This window comes from Periplaneta americana, chromosome 3 (assembly GCF_040183065.1).
Source record: "Periplaneta americana isolate PAMFEO1 chromosome 3, P.americana_PAMFEO1_priV1, whole genome shotgun sequence".
Classification (NCBI taxonomy): domain Eukaryota; kingdom Metazoa; phylum Arthropoda; class Insecta; order Blattodea; family Blattidae; genus Periplaneta; species Periplaneta americana.
This window is the reverse complement of record NC_091119.1, coordinates 179396593-179416497: the sequence shown is the minus strand read 5'-3', so window position 1 is coordinate 179416497 and position 19905 is coordinate 179396593. Positions and strand designations below refer to the sequence as shown.

At 34.6% G+C, this 19905-nt stretch overlaps 1 protein-coding gene across 1 annotated transcript in view; it reads left to right on the top strand.

Annotated features, from left to right (window-relative positions):
- The window catches only part of LOC138696861 (beta-hexosaminidase subunit beta-like), a 51456-nt gene that overhangs the window by 18988 nt on the left and 12563 nt on the right, over positions 1 to 19905 (top strand). The window contains exons 3-4 of the mRNA XM_069822312.1: positions 13523 to 13650; positions 18295 to 18500. Coding sequence (XP_069678413.1) covers positions 13523 to 13650; positions 18295 to 18500 — 334 coding nt within the window. The remainder of the gene's footprint in view (positions 1 to 13522; positions 13651 to 18294; positions 18501 to 19905) is intronic.

Sequence of the window (19905 nt, the reverse complement as noted above, 5' to 3'; positions counted from 1 at the left end):
ACGAGAATATTGTACGAAATGGAAATATAAAAATTGGAGATTTATCCTTCGAAGAGGTGGAAAAATTCAAATATCTTGGAGCAACAGTAACAAATATAAATGACACTCGGGAGGAAATTAAACGCAGAATAAATATGGGAAATGCGTGTTATTATTCGGTTGAGAAGCTCTTATCATCCAGTCTGCTGTCCAAAAATCTGAAAGTTAGAATTTATGAAACAGTTATATTACCGGTTGTTCTGTATGGTTGTGAAACTTGGACTCTCACTCTGAGAGAGGAACATAGGTTGAGGGTGTTTGAGAATAAGGTGCTTAGGAAAATATTTGGGGCTAAGCGGGATGAAGTTACAGGAGAATGGAGAAAGTTACACAACACAGAACTGCACGCATTGTATTCTTCACCTGACATAATTAGGAGCATTAAATCCAGACGTTTGAGATGGGCAGGGCATGTAGCACGTATGGGCGAATCCAGAAATGCATATAGAGTGTTAGTTGGGAGACCGGAGGGAAAAAGACCTTTAGGGAGGCCGAGACGTAGATGGGAGGATAATATTAAAATGGATTTGAGGGAGATGGGGTATGATGATAGAAACTGGATTAATCTTGCACAGGATAGGGACCGCTGGCGGGCTTATGTGAGGGCGGCACTGAACCTTCGGGTTCCTTAAAAGCCATTTGTAAGTAAGTAAGTATATCATATGAACATAGACCTAAGTCAATTACACTGCTTCCATTTTTAGAAATATATGTGAAGTTATCAGATATACCGCAGCCGAAATTTCCATTAAGGATATATAAATTATTTTCATTACAGAAATTAATTAATTTCCTACCTTCATTATTTATATGTTTATCCATACTTCTTCTTTCTATATTAATGTTATCAAGTATATTTTCCAGTGTATTATGATAATTACTGTTTAATTCTCCTATGCGCGCGTTAAAATCCCCAAAAATTATATACTTAATGTTTCCTACATTTCCCGCAAATGATTCCATTTCCTGACTTAACTTAACGAAAATCTCATTATTATGATATTTTGAATTATGTGGAGGGTTATAAACCACTCCTATCATAATTTTTAGATCGTTCTTACACAAATCAATCTGTAACCATACGACATTCTTTATCAAATTTATTTGAGAATTGTGTTTTCTTTCTGTTTATGTAACCATAGGTAATGTCAGATAATAGAACCAGAACATTTTAATAACTAAGATACTGTTCTGTTTTGTCTTTTTGTCTCATTTAAACATTTATTATGTTATTTATTTCAATGATGTATGTTATTGAAAGTTACGAAATCTTTCCACACCGACGAAATGCTTTCGAGAATGATGAGCGAGACTCGAAGCGGACGAGAGTTACGAGACGAAACTCGAAAGACAAATGCAACGAACGCAGCGAGCGAGAGCGGCAGTTAGTTTTGTTCATCTCTAGTCTCCACCCTAGTACTTCAGTACTAGATCTAGTACTTTTTAAAAAGTTTAGTACCTAGTCTAAACTCTTCTCTCTCCAAAAACAACGTCCAAGGGGAGACTGTTGTACCTTCAACATAGTGTACCTTTGAACATTTTTTGTTCTTTAAGTTTTGCTGCTATCTAGAGGACTCAAAATGAAGTAGATTTTAGAGGAAACAGTTAAGTATCCCTTGTCGTACTTTCAGTTTGATTATTGCAAAGTGTGAGTTCCGTGGACAAAACCATTTTTAGTACCAAAAGTAAACATTTCACTCACCTCTGAGAGGTTCGCATATATAAAATGAGACTGCTGTGTTAAGTTCTCAACAGATTTTATCAGTGACATGGTTCACATTGGCTAAGATAAGTCTATGATATGGGAAGTAAGAAATGAAAGGCATACAGTTAAAGTTGTGATTCCTGATAAAAAAAAAACATGAACCACGTGACTTCCAATGTAACTCTTAACACTCTTCCTTGCCATCTAGAGTACGTCGGAAATTTTACTAGAACTCTTTGAGCACAGATATTTGGTTGATTCAAAAGTTTGTAGCTTTTTTTCACTGTGACAAAATTTTTATCTGAGATGAATAGAAGACAGAAATTAATCAGTAATATATTTTTTTAAGTTGGTTATTTAACGACGCTGTAGGTTATTTACTAGGTTATTTAGCGTCGATGAGATTGGTGATAGCGAGATGATATTTGGCGAGATGAGGCCGAGGATTCGCCATAGATTACCTGGCATTCACCTTACGGTTGGGGAAAACCTCGGAAAAAACCCAACCAGGTAATCAGCCCAAGCGGAGATCGAACCCGCGCCCGAGCGCAACTTCAGACCGGCAGGAAAGCGCCTTAACCGACTGAGCCATGCCGGTGGATTTAATCAGTAATATATTCTCCTACATTGTCTATAATTCATTGTTAACGCTGAGATATTTTTCGATTCCGCGTCTAAATTAGGGTGACCAGATTTCCAAAATAAAAAACGGGACACTTATTAAAGTTAAATGAATCATCATTCTATCTGAACATTCGTTACGTTATATGTCCATGAGCAATAAGGTCCAGTTTTATTTATTTTAAAGTAATAAATACTATACTGCTTACAGTAACTAGGCTGTAATATTTATGCTAGTACATAATAGAGTAGCATGGACATTTGGCTTAAGCCATTATTGACAATTTTTTATATTGCAACTAGTCTGGATTAATTAGGTTATCGGTAGCTTATCTGTTTAAAAGTACTTCAGGTTAATTGGATCTTACATCATATCCATGTCACTCAGTGGCGGCTCCTGCGTATTTCTTAAGAGGAGGAAAGAAGGTAACAGGACGAAATGACGCCTTATTGAATGAAACATGCTACAAATTAGCCAACATGTATACATGTAAGGCCAGGTAGTGTTGGGGTTGGTCTTCCCTCCTGTATAGCAATAATCTGTTCTTGTAAACTGAGATTCCTAAATTTTCCAAAATATATAATGTTTTCACTTCCATTCATTGTTGAATAATTGCACAAATTAACAATTATAAGGAAATTCACCTCGCAGCATTTTTCGAGCACACTACAGCATCACACGTATTGGAAGAGACTATAGCTACTAACACGTAATCGGAACCGCGGAAATGGGAATGGGAAATAATCTGAGGAAAGCGAGAACACTGCACCCACTCACGTGGTCTGTATTGCCACATGTACACTTTAAAAGTTCAGTATCACATGCTTTGGAAGAATATCAGTTCCTGTAAAGTCATACTACCATTATTGTTCAAAGTTGCCGGTGGCCAATTAATTTTTTATGTTAAAAAATAATGTAGTTTGGAGTACTACTTCCAATTTCAAATATATTTGTACAAAACTGACAACTTGGCTGTTGCCCTGTCTAGTACACAATGAATGGAAGTGAATTTCAGAGGCCAAAAAGATCTGCGATACTAACATAGAACTACTTCCTCTTTGTTTTATATAAACCCGACTTTAACTTCCAAATATCCTTGAAAGTTTAAAACCATGAATAGTAGCTTATATAAAGTGCAATGAATAATATTTTTTATTTATAATTTAAAAGAAAGTTTATATGGTGTCTTTCATAGCGTTGCGTTAAAACTGTTTTTATTGTGCCTCGTCCTAGATGTGTTATAGTCTAGTTGAATGCAAGATCGTTAGATGGCAGCGGTAGCGAGCTTGCTGCACGACCAGTCGGTTTCTATTTCCAGCCCATGCGCTGATTCAGAGGAGGATCTCCTCCCTCTCCGTTCATTTACTCGCTTTAAAACTCTGCTTCTTTCTCTGGCCGCTAGTGCGCTGTTGTCTATGTGTGCTTTCTGCAGTAAAGGAGGAATGGATTAACTTTCCTCCACACAAACAATGTAGCATCTTTCTCACAGTTTTCTAGCAGCAAATGAGCGCGCATCGTTTAAAACTCGATCAACCGAGGTTTTCTTATAGCTGAGAACTTAAAAATTATCGAATCTTCCTCGAATTTCAAGGCACATATTTTATTTGGTTTTTACTTTCAAAAGAAGAAAAATGTGAGGAGGACGTTCCTCCCTTCCCTTCCCCGAGGAACCGCCACTGATGTCACTGTATTCTGAACTTGTTTCATAACAAAATGTTTTGCCTCATATTACCTTTTAACTGTCTCTCCATGAAAATGAACTGTACAACCTGCATCATATTTCTTTGATGAGTGAATTTGCTCTAGAAGTGTTGGCCTATTATTCAGGAAACCATAGAAGTCCATGCAAGACACATTTTTGAAATGACATTTTGTAATTAACATAGTCTTTATGATTTAACTGAAATCTCATTCCTTTCGTCAGATTAAATTGAATTCATCAATGAAAACACTCTTTCTGATGATGCATTGTTGCCAGGTATTCCTAACACAAAACTTACAATCTGAATTATGTTTGTAAAGCCAATATCTTTGACTTTCCTAATTTGTAATGTTTCAGTCCACCTCTCTGTAATTTTAACATCACACTTCTTACAATGTTCACTTTTTGCTCTCTTTATATGTTCTTCACATGATTAATTTCACTGAATAGGCCATTTTCATCTATCACTTTTAAAATATTAGTGACAATTTTGACAGTTTTTAAATTCCTACTAAAAAAGCCATTTCATTATCGATCTAAGCTCTGATGTATCGATTATCGAATTTAATTCATTGCAGTGACATCTGATGGAAACAGTATAGAATGAATCGGTGTTTTACGCGATTATTAAATAAAATAAAACAAAAATAAATATTTTAATAATAATTTAGGGAAACTGGATGCCATTTAAAAAAACGGGACATTTGGAGTCCCGAGCATACTTTTCTCGGGACAGTGGACAAGAGGCTGAAAAAGGGACAATTCTGTTAAAAACGGGATGTCTGGTCACCCTAGTCTAAATGAATCTGCTGGTTTGGAGTTAAAGAAGTCGTCAAGCCAAGTTTGTAAAGCATCTTCGTTATCAAAAGAGTTCCCTTGAAGATTGTTGGATAGAGAACGGAAAAGATGGAAATATGAGGGCGTAAGATCGGGAGAATATACTATGGAGAATGTGGAATCATCTCACTTCTTAACCAAGCTACTGGATAGTATGTGGATTCCGATTTCAAACATGATTACGATTATTGTTGCCTTACCAATTCTAAGAAAGGTATTGGAACTTTCAGAAGTACGGGTTACTCAACGGGCTTACTCAATAGGTCTACGTAGTTAACAGCTCCATATATGTGACTGGGGTGTTTATAACCCTTGTGCGACTACTAAAGGATTAAATGTAATTTTTTCAGAATACGTACAAACCAGAACTGCATACAATACAATTGCGTTAGATGTAACCAACGTTCTACTGTATAATATAATAATGGATATACAGTATATATCCAGGTATCCAGTGACGTCGCATGACATTTTGACATAGGGATGAGATTATTAAATGCTTAAAATACAGTAGTCTGCTTTCGTTATATGCGGGAGTTACGTTCCTGGAAATAGCCGCTTATTGATGAATGTTTGAGTTGAATTTTCAAATTTTCTTTATAATTTCCTTGCAGTGTAAGTTATAAGAATATTTACCGAGCCGAAGCCTGGCCGTGTTTACATAAAACACGAAAGACGAAAGTGCATAGAACGAGAACGACTACACTGTTAATACAGTAAATCAAAATAAGCTTCATAGTTTTCTTTTACATTTAACACTATTTCTTCAGGGAGCGAATTTGAAAAAGTGGTAAATTGTGTATGGTCAAGCATACACAAAAGCTTCAGTTTGGAATTTTCAGCAAATTTGAATTATGTAAATTCTGATAACGTGGAGGATTTCATTGAACAACTATATACAATTTTCTTATCATCTCTAAGAATTGCATCCAACCATGATCTTTCAGATTGAGGATAATTTTCAGCAACAAAACCATCCATTTGTTTCAAAATTCCTCAAAGTAATTTCTCATTCCTTGCTTGTACTCTTCGAAATTATTAATTTTTGTTTTACAAAAAACATCATCTGTTACTTTTTGAAACAGAATATCAGAGTGTGGAGATATTGCAGCGAATGATATTAGCAGAAAATAAAATCAAAATCCTTCAGTAAATTTAACAGCCCTCGTGCACAAACGACAGTTTCGTGGTCCCATTCACAATCTTCATTATCCATTATTGATTCAAATAAACATTTCAATCTTGATGATTTAGAGAAAAAACTCGAAAAACAAGCAAGATCAGTGAAGATCACTTTTACTTGTTTCATAAAATTGGCAGACTGAGTTAAAGCGAGGTTTAATAAATCAGGTATCACAAACATAATAAGCTTTCTCTCCGAAAAAATACTGTAACATCATTGTTCCAGTTACTTTTATATGCATGGAGTTTGAAGAGTTTATGGCTTGAGAACGTAAGGGATGCAGTATACCGGAAGCAATTATCTTAACTTGGGTGATAACCAGCAGACGAGACTTGGAGCCAGAGTGTTAGCGGTGAATGACAAGCACAAGCGATGTACTGCAGCAGCTAACAGCATTTAACACGCTTCGGAAATCGGAACATTGCCGGTAGTTGCATAACAGAAGATCCGCTATGTCCTCGTCACATGTATGCAAATTTAGCGTATAAAACTTAATTCTCGGAAATTGAGTCCGTGCACCGCTCAGCTCTGATAAACATTCTGGAGGTTACTAAATACTGAGTGTAAATAGCCTAGGATATTTTCTTGGTGCAAACATGACATGGAACTATAAAATAGCTTTTCCGCAGTTGGTTACAACCTTATATAGTTGATAGCCGTCCCAACCTGGGTTTAATAATCGGCCACCTAATCATTTCTAAATGAATATTTATATTTAATTCAATTTTTTCTTTAATAGAAACCCTAGTTAGGTAGGCTATCATTGAGAAATGTATTGCAAATGCAACAAACGATTTAGGCTATAAAACAAATTACATTTTATGAAGATTATAAGTGATGATTAATTATGCTAATCGATGACTTCAGTGCAGTGGAGGATATCATGTCCAGGGTGCTGTCAGGAACTTTTAATTTTCGGAAGACTTCTAAGGACTCCATCGGGATTGTGCCTCTAGCCCCAATCATAATTCCTATAACGTCCCATGCCTTGATGTTATATTTGATCCCCAAATGGCTGCAGCATGGCAGATAAATTGCCCGTTTTTCTTTGCAGACTTCTCTAGGTTGTTCCTCGCTGTTCTCAAAACGGACTGTGGGATCGAGAATGAGTCCACAATTTTTTTTCGGTCTATAATAATGATATCTGCTCTTTGAGTTGAATCGTCAGCAGAAAGGCACCCAATTTCCTCGTACACCTCATGCTTATCAGTCCGGCGAAGTTCATTGGCAATCATGGAGCGAATTTTATTATGACGGTCAATTCTCAGTAATTCTCCCTTCCGGCAAAAACCCAGTACATGGGCTCATCGCATCTTCTGCAATGGGTAGTACCAAGGCTTCTGACTGGAATAACTATGCAGCTCATTCTGATCGCTTCAGTCCATTGGCTGCAGGAGAGATCCTTCTTGTTGGAAATCCATGCATTCCCTTTCTTCCAGTGGGAATAAAATGTGACACTTTCCCTTTTCCAGGAAGTTCACTCCATTTCTTAAAGGAGTCCTCACGAAGTATTCTTCTTAAACATTTTGGACGAAAATCATTAACTTGGTCTGGCTGAAGGGGTAAGCGACTAATACTCCGATCAATTTAATCTTGAAGGTTTCGGGTAGCAGCAATGTAAGGATTGTTTTCATCCAGAAGCAGCCTACATACATTTATGTGCTGAAGAAATACTTCCCACTGAGCTCTGAAAACTCCTAGCAAACTTAGTTCCAGAAAACTACAAGATTAAGTACAGGGTCCGACAGAACGATTTCCCCGATTTGGGCGCCATACAGGTTTCTTAATAGTTACGCTTGAGTGGCATATAAGCTTACTGTATCTTCTTCGAAGCTGGGCACCTGGTTCTAATGAAGTGCACTGGTAGCAACATTAAACATGGGGGCATGAGGTAGTTACTCTGCCTGCTATTATACATTCACTTCAATTAGGACTAAGTTCCCAATTTAAAATAAAAAAGAGCAGCACAAGTCATGCCATTTCACTTACCATCATAGCGTGGACAGGTGAACATCGTGCATTTTGTTGTTGAGCATTTAAAAAAAATTGCAACGCTGTGATAGTAAATAAATCTACACGCTTTGACCGATATGTGCACAAAGTTTGCACATTTAACGTTCATAACCAGGAGAAGAACATAGGCTACATTAAAATTGTGCAAATGGAAGTTAAATTAATTAAAATTATAAAAAATAAAAATAAATAGATCAAATCTTCATGCATAATATTAAAATACAAAATCTTCTACAGTCAATTGTTTTTTTATTATTGTCTGTTGTATTCAACATCGACTTTCACGAGGCCTTGGAAATTTTAACACGAAATTAAATTACATTGTTGTTACACATGATGAAGACTAAAACTAGATAATTCATGCAATAAGTATCTTTACGCAGTCCAGGACCGTATTATGAATTCCTCGATGCAGTTTTGTAGATAGTGAGCAGACTGTTTTATGCAATTGAATTCTAGAATTCTTTGAAACTACAAGGATTGCTACCACATAATTTACTTAATATTGAATAACCAATAGTACTATTGCGAAATATTGACCCACCAAAATTATGCACGAATAAGAATTGGTGTGAAAAACTCATACGAAACGTAATAGAATTGATAATATTAACTGCAAAAATAAAAGGAGATGTTTTTATTCCACGTATTTCTAGGATAGGCTACTCATTCAATTTTAAGCAACTGCAATTTCAATGCCACTAGCATTTTTAATGGCCATATTAAAATGAAGCTCAAGGACAGTCGCTCAAAGTTGCAGACATTAACTAAAAAACTGCGTGTTTTGCACATCCTCAACTATATTTTATACAAAGAAGTGAAAAAAAAAAGATTTTACACATATCAATAATCAATTCAATGATACTTTTGTCATGTTGCTAATGTAGTATGTGAATGTACATAAGTCCACCGAAAATAACATTGTATTATTCTCAAAATATTGTTGTTCACGTTGCAAATTTAATATGTTAAGCGTCGTGGAAATAAAAATCTCTTAATTTCTAAAATACCGGTAGGCCTATACGTTTCTCAGAATATTAGTCTTTATGTTAAAGAATGACTTATTGCGAGTTAATATTGTATCTGTATTCTGTGTGTAAAATTAGAATTAATATAATATGTTCTGAATTTATGAGATATAGTTTCAAGTTATATTAAAAAAGCTGGATATGATATAAGTGGGTGTACAGCGGTCAAGAGGTAAAAAAATCTTCCAATATAAATTAAATTATATATGTATAATATTGATTCGATGATGAAACTGATCAGAAAGAGGAGAAGGAATTATATTTTCGTTGGGTTTGACTTTATTTATAGTTTGATTTTTCTGTTACTTTATTTGTATTTCTGGCGGTATGGAAGAGAAGGCCTAATGGCCTTAACTTCACCAGAATAAATAAAATAAATAAATAAATAAATACAAATAAATAAATTTAAAACAACAGTTTAACGTCAGGCACATGATGAAATGTTTTCTTTTCGGTGGCTGATTTACAACTGTTTTAAATTGAGTTAACCCTGGCAGGCATTTGGCTGAGTTCATTAATTCATGTAAGTGACGTTAAGTAAAGATTCATCTTTATGGGCGAGGAAAGCTTAGTAAAGACAATTCGTTTTGGTTGTGTATAGTTAGGTTTCCGAGACTTCCGAAAATTTAATAACCAGTTTAATTAAAAATAGAAGCAGAAAGGAAAACCCGGGCAACGCCGGGTACTTTCAGCTAGTAGCTAAATAAATAAATAAATAAATAAATAAATAAATAAATAAATAAATAAAAATATATATATAAATAAATATATATATATAAATATATATATATATAAATATATAAATAAATATATAAATATATAAACAATATATACATATATAAATAAATATATAAATATATAAATAAATATATATATAAATATATAAATAAATATATAAATAAATATATACATATATAAATAAATACATAAATATATAAATAAATATATAAATATATAAATAAATATATAAATATATAAATAAATATATAAATATATAAATAAATAAATAAATAAAAGTAAGTAAATAAATAAATAAATCCACACCTGTGGAGTAGGCCTAACGGTTAGCAATAAATAATAATAATAATAATAATAATAATAATAATAATAATAATAATAATAATAATTGTAGGCTACCTTTTGTACAGTAGCCTAGAGGAAATCAGCCTTATTGTTACTTCACTCGGTTTTATCCAGAAGCCTAGTCATCAATGGTTCTATAGGCCATTAACGGGAATAATAGAATTTTCAAATAATTTTTCTCGTTATTTTACAGTTAACATCTTCAATACTAATATATTGTATTTCTATAAAATTATTTTAAAAATGCCCTTTTTTCTCGTTTTCATCGCAGAAATGGGCATTTGTGGCAGTAACAGCTAATTTTAGCGAAAATTTGGGACAAATTTACTGTCATAAATCAGTCACATTTATTATAAAACGTGCAATACTTCCTGGTGCATCTCTCTGTCACATTTCACACTTATCGCTAATAAAAAAGCCCGCTCTGATTATTATTGTTAGTAATATTATTATTGTTATTACGTCACAAAGGATTTGTTTATATTTGAACAGATGTGACCCCACAATCTGAAAATCGAGATTATGCATTTTCAATTGTTATTTTTCCAGTTTTCGAAAATAGTCACGTGTTTAATTGTCCCGTTTTGAAAATTCATGCCCCTACAAGCTTATTTAGAAAAACATGGCCTCATTACTGGCGACTGAGAATATATCAGTAACTGAACATTAGTGATAATGACACTGCAATTCTGTTATTTTAAATAATGTAAGCTACAAGAGTAGGTTACTTGTTTTCTAATCCAGAAAACAGAATTTTAATAATTGTCGCTGCTAATCTTAATGTAAATAACTGTTATCTTCACCGAACATACACGAGACTATAAACCTCGAAACACAATACTTATCAAATACGTTCAAGTGTTGAAAATATTCATTTCGATGTCAAGTGATTATCGTATCGTGTAATCAAAAGAATGCTATAGAAACTTAAATGTAAACAAAAATAGCTTATATAAGATCGGAGATAAATCTGAAGTAGCCTATTTAGTTTTAATTTCCAGATTCTGTTTAGTTCTGTAAAGTGATCTTCCATTGTCTGGAAGGTAGCAACAGTAATTAACAAATATGACTTAAGAGTGGTCTGATAACCGAATGTTTAATCTTTGTCCCCTTTCAGAGACTCTGTTCTTCCTATTTTATTACATTATAGAAATACTTACTTACTTACTTACTTACTTACTTACTGGCTTTTAAGGAACCCGGAGGTTCATTGCCGCCCTCACATAAGCCCGCCATTGGTCCCTATCCTGAGCAAGATTAATCCATTCTCTATCATCATATCCCACCTCCCTCAAATCCATTTTAATATTATCTTCCCATCTACGTCTCGGCCTCCCTAAATGTCTCTTTCCCTCCGACCTCCCAACTAACACTCTATATGCATTTCTGGATTCGCCCATACCTGCTACATGCCCTGCCCATCTCAAACGTCTAGATTTAATGTTCCTAATTATGTCAAGTGAAGAATACAATGCGTGCAGTTCTGTGTTGTGTAACTTTCTTCATTCTCCTGTAACGTCATCCCTCTTAGTCCCAAATATTTTCCTAAGCACCTTATTCTCAAACACCCTTAACCTATGTAACTCTCTCAAAGTCAGCGTCCAAGTTTCACAACCATAAAGAACAACCGGTAATATAACTGTTTTATAAATTCTAACTTTCAGATTTTTTGACAGCAGACTGGATGAAAAAGCTTCTCAACCGAATAATAACAGGCATTTCCCATATTTATTCTGTGTTTAATTTTCTCGCGAGTATCATTTATATTTGTTACTGTTGCTCCAAGATATTTGAACTTCTCCGCCTCTTCAAAAGATAAATTTCCAATTCTTATATTTCCATTTCGTACAATATTCTGGTCACGAGACATAATCAAATACTTTGTCTTTTCGGGATTTACTTCCAAACCTATCTCTTTACTTGCTTCCAGTAAAATTCCCGTATTTTCCCTAATCGTTTGTGGATTTTATCCTAACATATTCACGTCATCTGCATAGACAGGCAGCTGATGTAACCCATTCAATTCCAAACCCTCTCTGTTATCCTGAACTTTCCTAATGGCATACTCTAGAGCAAAGTTAAAAAGTAAAGGTGATAGTGCATCTCCTTGCTTTAGCCCACAGTGAATTGGAAAAGCATCTGACAAAAACTGACCTATACGAACTCTGCTGTATGTTTCACTGAGACACATTTTAATTAATCGAACTATTTTCTTGGGAATACCAAATTCAATAAGAATATCATATAAAACTTCTCTCTTGAAACATATACAAATAATGCCCATGGCTTGTCAGTATATCTTTTCATTAATAGTCTTCCTCGTATGTAATCGTGAAAACTTTGTAACTAATTCAACAGTTCATAGCATAAATACACGTTAAAAAAATGACTTTCATACTCCATCGGCAAGTCTATCGTGCTATCAAAAAGGAGTGCGTTATATGGCAGTTAAAATTTTTAATAGCCTCCCTATCGATATAAAAAGGAAACTCAAAACATAAAATTATTTAGGGCCAAATTAAAGAAGTACCTAATTTCTCACGCCTTCTATTCTGTAGGTGAATTCATGACATTCAATAACACTTCATGAAATTGATACTAAAACTATGTGTTGTACTAGTAGACTATATTGTAAATCTCGTCTGTATATATTTCATCTAGACTGTGACTATAAATTAAGATTTAATAATAGTATTAAGTTTTTTGACTTGTTCCATATTCTAGCTGTAAGCATGTATGAATACCATGGAATGTTAATAAATACAATACAATACAATACAATACAATACAATAAGATACGGTAATATTCATTAAAAAAGTATGATATACTTAGGCCTACAAATGCGATATTTTTTTTAATGTTCACATCCTTGCCACATGAGCACCGTGATTGTTTAGAGATATTTGAAATATATTTCTAACATTGAGTACACAATAATATGTAGGCCTAGTTATATTATCTATCCAAGCCGAGAACCATGCGAATGTATCACTACGCACGTGGTAAACAGAAAAGATAAATTACACATTATTGTAAAGATATATTAGGTTTCTTTTAATCTAGCATTATGGTTAATTACATTTCACTGATTTGAATTGTCCTGATTTGTGTAAAATCATTAGTTATAATTAAATATTTACGGGACTATATTTTGTAGCCTATCTTGACCGTGCTTTGGCATTCAACCAATCCTAGATCAGATAGTGACGCCATATTGTTTTGGTCTAGTACGGTTCTTGGCTTGGATACACATTAGCATATAGTTCGTATTACGCGCAATCTACCAACAGCAATAATTAACAATTCCAGATGAACTGCGCATCAACACACCCGACCTGCCGGGCGCTGCCCTCCTGACGAGTCAGACTGTTTGGGGCGTGCTGCGGGGGATGGAGACCTTCTCACAGCTGCTCTCCATAGACGACAGCGGAGCTGCGGTCAGTGCCATGAAATTCTCTTATTATAAAACGTCAAATGTTTTACATTGTTTCATGTAATAATTCGGCAACATTGCATTTACGTGATCATACCAGCGAATAGGGATTATAAAGAATGGACACTGAGCGAATTTTCCTGTGTTTTGTTTCGCTGTGCACCAGCGTTTAGTTCTACTTTCAAGCTCTAGAGGTTAGTGTAATCGAGCATAGGCTAAGATAATAATTGAGAATAGAGTTGAGACACAGGATTCAAACATCGCCTACCTTATTGCATAATCCAGTAACGCTTTGCTTCAAATAAATTCAAGTTAACAGCTTTTCCTTATTTCTCAGTGACGAACTAGTTGTAATAATAATTTTTTATATTTCAGATATAATGAATTATATTATAAAATAATATAATACATTATAAAATTATGTATCAAATTCGTTTAATATTTGTGTATAATATAATATAGGTTTATGGTTTTACTTCTCATAAGAGTTTTGTTTTTCCATTTTCAGTGCTATCAAATCATTACATTTTTAATTGTTGTTGGGGTCAACGTCTCAACTCTCAAAGGAGCTCTAGAGCCTACAAATTACAGTTAATGACGGATTTATTATTTTATGGATCCAATTTATTTTATTTGAGTACATAATGTACCTAGATGTATTAATTATATGTGTTATATTTCCGCTGTGTCGACTGCTAGCTGGTGTGATGTCAGCGCCAACTCTAGGGAGAAAGCAGAATCTACGCTCTAGCTGGCTTGAAGGTCATTGAAATCAGTCCGGCTACATCAAAGGTACCGACGCGAAGTGTCCATTCTTTATAATCCCTATTCGCTGATCATACCTCCTCATCTAGGGACGTTGCGATACTATCAATATATGTAGGTATCGATACTTGCGATACTGACTATAACTGGATTCGATACTGGGGTTTCGATATTAATATCGATAGAAAAATTGCATTATTGAAACAAGAGTATTGAAAGTGGCAAGACAAATCGGGTTTTGTAGTTAACCATGGTGAGAATGAAGAAGAATGGTACAAACGAAATGATTTCAATACGGAATAAATATAGTCTATACACTAGTAGATGTCAATTCTGTTGGAACATTGAGATGTCATTCGTTTTCATATATTTTGTAAGCTCATCTTTTATTGGAAAGTATTTAAATATTTCATTGTAATATTAGACGTTTCTTTGCCAACTGTATAATTGAATATGAATTTACTATTTTGATTTAGTGAAAGTAACATTGCTCTTTAATTAACTTTAGCGATACCAATCGATACTTTAAATATCGATATGGGAGAATATATACAGAATATGGGATTCAGTATCGATATCAAGTATCGCTTCAAATGCAGAATCGCAACGTTCCTATCTCATCACGATACAAGTATGTTTTGGTTTCTAGCCCAGACTCTTATCAACTCAATAATCCCGAAAATAAAAGTAACTCATATCTGTGACAGATCACAGTTCAAGAGGCTAAACACTTGACTATTCTCCAGAGAACTTGTCAATAATTTTCTGATCACAAATGCTTCATCATTTCCTTGCGAAATACACTCCATTGTTGAAGAGGCTTGAATAATATTAAGGTCAATGGGAAGACTTTTTAATTTCCAGATTTATGATTGTCCATGAAACAGAAGAATACAATGCCTTTATTAAAACAAGTCATAGACACACTAATAAACATGAAAAATAGATATGGTAATGAAATTGATGTTATCCCAATAGAATCTATACCAATAATAAATCTGTAGCTAAAATTTTTCTGGTAATTTTCGATTTTCCAAAAATAATTGGTGTTAACATGTATAATTAACCATCCTGAAACCGAAAATCGCCTTTTTGAAATTTTTGTTTGTACAGTATGTCTGTCTGGATGTTTGTTACCTTTTCACGCGATAATGGCTGAACCGATTTATATGAAAATTGGAATATAAATTAAGTTCGTTGTAACTTAGATTTTAGGCTATATGGCATTCAAAATAATTTATTTAAAAGGGGAGTTACAAGGGGGCTTGAATTAAATAAATCGAAATATCTCCCTTATAATTAATTTTCATGAAAAATGTTACATAACAGAAGTTTCTTTAAAAATAATTTCCGATAAGTTTTATTCTATACAAAATTTTGATAGGACTGATATTTAATGAGATAAATGAATTTTAAAATTACAATAACAACGCCATCTAAGGCACTGTACTGAAATAAAAACAAATGACTTCGTCTATAAGGGGCCTTGGACAACAACAATCGAAAGCTATGAAAGATAGCCTACAGAGAATGTTTCTGTGTTTGTATGAAGTAATATCGAAAGCTAATTAATTGTTGAATTATTATTTCGCCATTGGAAATTGTAGTTCTTCTAGATGGACATAATTCTACAATGTTATTACAGTAACTTCTGAAACATATAGCAAGTAATATAAAATATACACATTAAAACTAAAAGATATGTCAATCTTCATTAAACTATGGTTGCATGTAATAAAAATTAAGAAACATGTTAAAGGAATTGTCATTGCACCAAATGAGTGTCTCTGGACCGAAATGATAGCATTTTAATTATTTAAATACAATTTAAATTAAGTAACATATTAAACGATTTATCCTTCTATCAAACACGAATGTTCCCTGGATCAAGCGTAATATTTTAATGATGTAATTACTTTATATTTATTTCTAACAGGTGCAGCGGAGCGCACGGGTACGGCTAGTTATAGAAATATGAGGGCAAAACATTTCAAATCAGACTTGTCCAAATTTGTAATGATATCTGGGCACACGGGACAATATCAAGCGACTGACAAACATCATTATTGATACCTGTTGATAAAAAGGGAGATAAGAATTATAGAGGGATATCGCTTTTAATCACAGCATCCAAAATATGTGCAGGAATTTTGAAATTAAAATTAAGAAAAATAACACAAGAAAAAATTGGCGAAGAAAAATGTTGATTTCGGAAAGGCCGTTTATGCATAGATGCTACGAGTACATTCGTAGTTAAGCAATTAATAGTAAAGAGGAAAGAATTTAATTGCCCACTTTATTCATTATTTTTAAATTTTGAAAAAGCATGTGATCTCCTTGCTTTAGCCTGCAGTGAACTGGAAAAGCATCCGACAGAAACTGGCCAATACGGACTCTGCTGTATGTTTCACTGTGACACATTTTAATTAATCGAACTAGTTTCTTCGGAATACCAATTCAATAAGAATATTACCGGTATATAAAAGTTCTTCTTAACAGAGTCATATGCCTTTTTGAAGTTATGAATAACTGATGTACTGTACCCTTATACTCCCATTTTTTCTCCAATATCTGTCGAATACAAAAAATCTGATCAATAGTCGATCTATTAGGCCTACGCCTAAAACCGCACTGATGATCCCCAATAATTTCATCTACGTACGGAGTTAATCTTCTCAAAAGAATATTGGACAAAATTTTGTACGAAATCAACAAAAGTGATATTCCTCGAAAGTTACTGCAGCAATTCATTCTTAGAAAGTACAACATGAAACTTTCAGAAGATAAAACTAAGTCAATGACAATAACTGTAAAAACACTTTCGTTGCATTCCCCTTGTTCTCGTTACATTCCCCTTGTTCTCTTTCTATTCCCCTAGTTCTCCTTGCCTTCCCTGAGTTTTCCTTGCCTTTCCTTTGTTCTCCTTGCCTTCCCTGAGTTCTTCTTGCCTTCCCCTTGTCCTCCTTGCCTTCCCCTTGTCGTCCTTGCCTTCCCCTTGTCCTCCTTGCCTTCCCCATGTTCTTCTTGCCTTCCCCTTGTCGTCCTTGCCTTCCCCTTGTCCTCCTTGCCTTCCCCATGTTCTTCTTGCCTTCCCCTAGTTCTCCTTGCCTTCCTCTTGTTATCGTTGTATCCCCCTTGTTAATCCTTGAACCCCCTTGTTATCCTTGTACTGTCCATCCGAATGATTATGTCGCAGGATCATTGAAATGAGGTAAAATCACGTGACGGTTAATTACGTACTTAATGAGGTTCACTTCTTTCAATTATTTTAACAGTTGTATAATATTACGTAGAAGTTCTGTTCCGAACAGAAAATGTTTTCAGGAAATAGTTAAGACTGCCCAGACACTAGCCTTTATAGAGGGGCCAGCAGAAAGGGGGGGGGAATCCGAGATGCGACATAACCACTCGGACGGACAGCATCTCCCTTGTTATCCTTATATTCCTCTTGTTAATCTTGTACTCTCCGTGGTATCACAGTCTAGTATATACAGTCGCGAAGCTCAATACGTAGTAAATATGCAAACATTAGGTAGTTGCTCACCACTAGGGTAGCTAATATCGTCTCATTACAGGCAATGCAAAGTAGTACCGTCACAGTCTATTATTTCTAGCACCCTCAAAACTCAAGCTTCGTGACTGTATATAGTAGACTGTGGTGGTACCCTAATATTCTGCTTCTTATTCTTGTATCCTCCTTGTTATCCGTGTCTTTCCTTTGTTCTCCTTGTGACAGTGAAAGTGGTTGCATTTTTGTTAGGTCAATTCCTAAGTCAATAATAAATGTTGAAGTGGACATTGTTAATTACTATGATGTGCATGCTGTCACGGTATTAATATTATAAACACTGGTTTGTCATATGTTCGTGTCATTATTTTACAGCTGAAAGTGAACAGTTCAGCTATCATGGATTTCCCGCGATATTCACATCGTGGCCTCCTGCTGGATACTGCGCGACATTTTTACCCGCTGCCCGCCATCTTGCAAACTCTTGACGCTATGGAAATAAACAAGATGAACGTATTTCATTGGCACATAGTAGATGACAACAGTTTTCCCTACGAGAGCGCTGTCTTTCCACAGCTCAGGTAATCAGACAATTAGATTAAATTCTAACAAAATGTATCTTGTAAAAATGATAGACGCATATTCTAGTAGGCCTATTTAATGAATGCAGTTGAATTTTCAATTGTAGGCCTACATTTATTGCAGTGACGTGTTTCCCTCAGCCGAGATCGCTGCTAAAAGTCTTAGGCTTTTTTTTATTGTTTTGATATTGTCATTACAAGTTACACCTGGAATAACGAACTATCGACTTCAGATGTTGTTGTTGTTGTTTTCTAATGCCAGGCGTTTGACAATAAAGTCATTTGACCTCTTGCACTCCAATATTTTTCAAAGATATTATCATGGCCAGCCACTGAAGCACAGATTTTGAGGTGTTCCGAATCCATTTCTTGGTTTGAGTTGCACACTGGGCAGTTAGGGGACTGATATTTAGCGATAGGGAGTAGCTTCCTCAGTCTATTACAACTAAGAAGAAGACATCGGAGATGCGTGCCAGGCGATGGAAGGGAGAAACAGACGGGCGAGTACAAACACAAATCGCTATGCTATGGCATTATGCGATTGAATAGTGACAGAGGGTAGATTTCGCAGTATATCATGAAGAACAGACATGTTTATTAACGTTACCTATTTAATTTCAGTTTTAATGTTTCTAAATGTAAAATAAATATATAATAAATGCAGTCCACACCTGTGGAGTAACGGTCAGCGCGTCTGGCCGCGAAACCAGGTGACCCGGGTTCGAATCCCGGTCGGGGCAAGTTACCTGGTTGAGGTTTTTCCGGGGTTTTCCTTCAACCCAATACGAGCAAATGCTGGGTAACTTTCGGTGCTGGACCCTGGACTCATTTCACCGGCATTATCACCTTCATTTCATTCAGACGCTAAATAACCTAGATATTGATACAGAGTCGTAAAATAACCCAATATAAAATAAATGTACAATTATAATTATCTCAATAATTATTGAACTTACGTAGTTTCAATATTTTAAGCACTGTTGCATCATTTTTGAAGGGGAATCCTAGAGTAGACCTATTTACTGCAACTGCATCTACTTTAAATTAATTCAAGATTGTTAAATATTATTTATATTAATGAGTTCACCCAATTCAGATCTTTGTAAAAGGAGATCGCGAGTTGAAAAAGTTTGGGAATAATTCTGCAGTGCTTGGGAAAAGTGACATAAGTCAGTTTCCACAAACCTTTTTTTGATCATTTATTGACAACTTACATTGGTTTATGTCGATTTGATTTTTTTCTGTATGAATTATTGTAATGGGAGAAATACTTATGTATTTTTTTCCAAGCGAGCAGATGTTCCGTAAGTTGTCAATAAATTATCAAAAAAGATTTGTGGAAACTGACTTGTCACTTTTCTCTAGCACTGCAGAATTAATATATTCGATTTCTTCCGGGAGTCGG